The sequence below is a fragment of the Haliotis asinina genome, chromosome 14, assembly GCF_037392515.1.
Source record: "Haliotis asinina isolate JCU_RB_2024 chromosome 14, JCU_Hal_asi_v2, whole genome shotgun sequence".
In the NCBI taxonomy this organism is placed as follows: domain Eukaryota; kingdom Metazoa; phylum Mollusca; class Gastropoda; order Lepetellida; family Haliotidae; genus Haliotis; species Haliotis asinina.
In genome coordinates, this window is record NC_090293.1 from 5,383,543 (window position 1) to 5,387,490 (window position 3,948).

Genomic DNA, 3,948 nt, shown 5'->3' on the forward strand with positions numbered 1-3,948 from the left:
AAATACACCAAGAAAATTCTATGAGCTCTGATTAATCACTTTAAACAGTTATTTGCGCTAAAGTTGGGTTTGTCAGACGAAATCTCTCCAACTTTTCTGTTAATATTCAATAACGAATGAATTTCATCAGGCAATCCCTGTCTGTGACATCACATCTGGTGACCTTTGCATTTACTAGATAACAGGTTAAATTTCACGATCTTAATTTTCGTCTCTCTCGTCATACTAAACGGAAAATGATACATGGAACACTTGTAGAATGAGAAATTCTCCCTCTTTCGCCAGGTCTTACACAGAAGAGCTCTGTAATCTTTCTTCTGACCAAAACAGCTATATTTTATGTAGGAATTGGATGAAGCGCGCCATGTTTGTGTAGTGATTTCCTACTTCAAAATCGGTTTATGCACCTAGTAGAGTCGGTCACAGACGCCACCGGGCGAATATGCTACTAAACTGAGGGAACTGATTTCACCTGCCAGCTAGTCAACATACTCACGGTAATGGCTTCCACGAACTCTGGCTGGTGATCGGCAATCTCCGGCTCCTTCCGCCTTGGGTCATGACCTCGGGGCTTCTGGCGTACGGCTCTGATCACCACACCCCTCTCCGTTTTCTAGGCTCCTTCCCGCGGATTTCATAGCCATTAAACCCCTCTTGCCAAGGTAATCACTGAGGGGCTACCTTAAAAACAACCTGCCCTGGAGGAACAGTCCTGGTTCCCCCCCCCTCAAAGGCCAGTCCTTTCACAGCCCACAGCGCGTGAGCAAGGCCTTATGCCTCCAGGTCCACACGCTCCTCGGGTAGACCTAGCCATTCCCCAACCTTTCCATAGGCTGGTTTTGAGTGTTCTCCAAGGAATCCTTAGTGGAAGGGAAAAGTGACAGTTCTCACAGTTTATCACAGACTCTTTCACCCCTTCCAACTGTCTCACTGTCGGGGACAACTGATAACGCACACAATCTATTGTTTGTCATTCCTTGATTGGTTCCCGCCCTTGTTACGGGACAACCAGCCACACACCCTTTCTCCTGAGGGTAGGCTGAGTCAATCTGCACACTTGTTTCTCTCCCCACACCTCTTCTTCCAGGTGTTTTTTGGGTTACACCCCCTCCCCCCTGGGGGTGCAACTGTCAGGCTTCCTCACACCCCACTTCGACGCGGGTGACTTCCCCAGGCTCCTCACCACCAGAACAGCCGGGTGGCGTTCTCGGTCGCCGCCCTCAGGAAGTCCTCAGTGGTCATCCCTCTGGCTTCGGCGACCAAGTCCCCCACCAGGCACAGCAGCGCTGGGGAATTCCTCCTATGTCCCTCTGGGGGCATATATGGGGAGTCCGTTTCCACCAGTAGGTGGTCCAGGGGCACAGCTCTCAATCCGGCCACTTGATCGCTGTTGAAACCTCGCACCTGCCCTGCGTAGCCAAAGTAGACATTCGGAAAGGTCCTCAGCCACTCCCGGACAGTCTCCTCACCCCCAGAGAAACAGTGGAGGACCAGTGGCTGTTCTGGAGGCAGATAGGCCAGCAGGAGCTGCATCATACGAGCGTATGTCGCTCCAGCTTCTTCGTCGCCATTGGGTCCCCTGATGTGTAGGACTATCGGCCTCCCTGCCGGTGCGTGGGGCAACAACTCCTTTAGGGCTTTTTCCTGCCTCTTCCATTCCTTGGCCGGAACGGAGTGGTCCAATCCAATTTCCCCCACAATGCACGCCGCATTTCCCCACAGCCCCAGCAGCTGCCTGAAGATGCCATCAGTGAGGGCCTCCACCTTCTTGGGGTGCAGCCCCACAGCGGTCCTATACCTGGGATCGGCGCTGATCTGGCTTGGGTACGTGGGGGGATCACAGTAAACTTCCACTCCCCAGACCTGAAGTTGCGCCATCCTGTGATCCACTACCGGTGCTGCTTGTAGTAAATCTGGGGTGGTACCCAGGGGTGCTGCTCCAAAGGTAGCCTTCCATGTACGGTCCAGATGGAAATGGGAGTCTACTAGGTGCTCCAATGGAGCCAACCCCTGGGCTTCGCCCTCCTGCATCGGCCCCAGTGCTGATGCCCCCTGGACGGTCGCCTCCGCCGCCTCAGGCTGCCACCACTCTTCGCATCTACCGACCTCTTCCCCTGGGTCACATCCAGTCGCCCCCTCTGTCAGGGCAGCCCCAGTCTCCTCCTCCGGGGCTGGCCTGTCTTCTGGGAGCCACATTTCCTCTGGACCATCCACCTCCATCAACTCCTTGTCCCAGGCTTGGGGGGACTGGCTCCGGGCGGTCCATCTTGGCTGCGATGGGGTCGGTACCCAAAATAGACAGAACTCCCTCCGGCGGTCTTCAGATATAAAGTTCAGCAGGTGGAGTAGCACCCGCCATTGCCTCAGGCAGGCTGGCGAGTTGAGGGGGTGAAGTGAAAACTTCACCGGCGCCCTCCACCCCTGCGCCCGGCACAAGTGTCTCATCCCGGCTATGGCTCCTTCGTGGATGGTGCAGTTTTCGGTCAGCCGGACATTCCTGTTGAAAAACCGATGTAGTTCCTCAATGGAAGTGCCCAGCCCCAGGATCCACGCCCCCAACTGGCGTAGACCCTGTACCACCTTCTCCATTACGTCTCACTCCGGTGCGCGTCCCTGGGGGAATCGGGGGCCAAAGTACCTTGGTAGGTGTGCAAAATAGGCGTGATCTTGCATCTTGCGCGTCACTGTCCCGCACCCCTCTACGGGACACCGTGACCCCTGGCCTCTCCTGTCTCTGGCCTCTCGCCTCCTGGTTTGCACCGGCGCCTTCCCCTGGGGACGAGCTCCTCGGTGACCGGGACGGGGGCCGCTTCTCCCTTGCTCCAAGGCGCGCCCCCTCCCCACACTCCTTTCTCCCAAGCGGTCCCACACCACGGGCCTCTTCTCCTCCTTCTTTTCCTTGAACCGCCTCCACTGTCCCTCCCCTTTGGGGAACTCCGGTCTCCTCCGGTCTGCCTTTGGTAACTGTTGCACCCTCCGCTTCTCAACCCTCCTGGGACTTGAGGGTGTCCTCCTTCGTCTACGGCATATGACCTCCGCCGGCTGTCCCTCAATGGTCGGCCTAACCACCTCGCGCATGACCCCCTCACGTTCCCTCCGACCTGCCCGGAGACGTGGTTGGCGACTCCTGCCTGGTCTCCTCAACCTGCTTGGGTGACGGCGTCCTCTGCCGCCGACCTGCCGGCCGTGACACCTCTTCGCCGGCAGGCCTAAACTCCACCTTCCTGGCTCCTGCCCCCTGAACTACCACCTCCGCATAGGTGGGGCGACCGGCCTCCCTCGGGGTGGGCTCCTCCTGCCGTCCCCCCAGCCCCCTGGCCACCACCTCCGCGTAGGTGGGTCGCCTCTCCTCACCAGAGGTTGAGTCAACTCTCCTCTCTCGCCTTCTATCTGACGACTTCTTCTCCATTTTTGAGATACTCTCTGTGGTTGAGTCAAATGTGGATTCCTGAAACAACAAGAACAGGCAATTGGTACTGCGTTCTCCCCATCGCCACACCGACGGGGACAACAGCACCCTCCGACCTGAATCTTTCTGTGTCTACCCACTCCTCTGAGTGACTCTAAACCGACCCAACCCCTCCCCCCTTTTATGGGAAAGTGCTAACGCTCCTGTGCTGCCTCCGCACCCTGTTGTTCCAGGGATGTGCACGTGGGGCAATGGTACTCCTCCATGGTTTCTGCCATGGATTCAGTCACCCCGACGCAATCCCCATGGAACCATTCATCACATCCATCACAAGCAATCATGAACCCCCCATCGTCTGGTTGGCGGCAATGACAGTGGACGGGCCCTGTCTCCTCCTCCCCTTCTGCTTCCTCCGGATCTTTCTGCTCCCTCTTCGGGGTGGGGCTCTCCTCTCGTTTCCTCTTCCTGTCTAGCCATCGTGGCATGACACGATCTTGACACAACTTCATCCGATCGTGGTGAGCTGTGAATCTTCTTCT

General features: G+C 56.9%; 1 protein-coding gene across 1 annotated transcript; it reads right to left on the reverse strand.

Moving 5' to 3' along the window:
- Window positions 1-1,179: 1,179 nt before the first annotated feature.
- LOC137262026 (D-aminoacyl-tRNA deacylase-like) lies at window positions 1,180-2,589 on the reverse strand. Its single transcript, XM_067799821.1, has one exon. It carries the CDS (start codon window positions 2,587-2,589, stop codon window positions 1,180-1,182), a length of 1,410 nt encoding a protein of 469 aa, XP_067655922.1.
- Between the last annotated feature and the right edge of the window lie 1,359 nt (window positions 2,590-3,948).

Excerpts from the sequence above, each read along its gene's own strand:
- LOC137262026 (XM_067799821.1), bottom strand. The coding sequence starts at position 2,589 with ATGGAGAAGGTGGTACAGGGTCTACGCCAGTTGGGGGCGTGGATCCTG.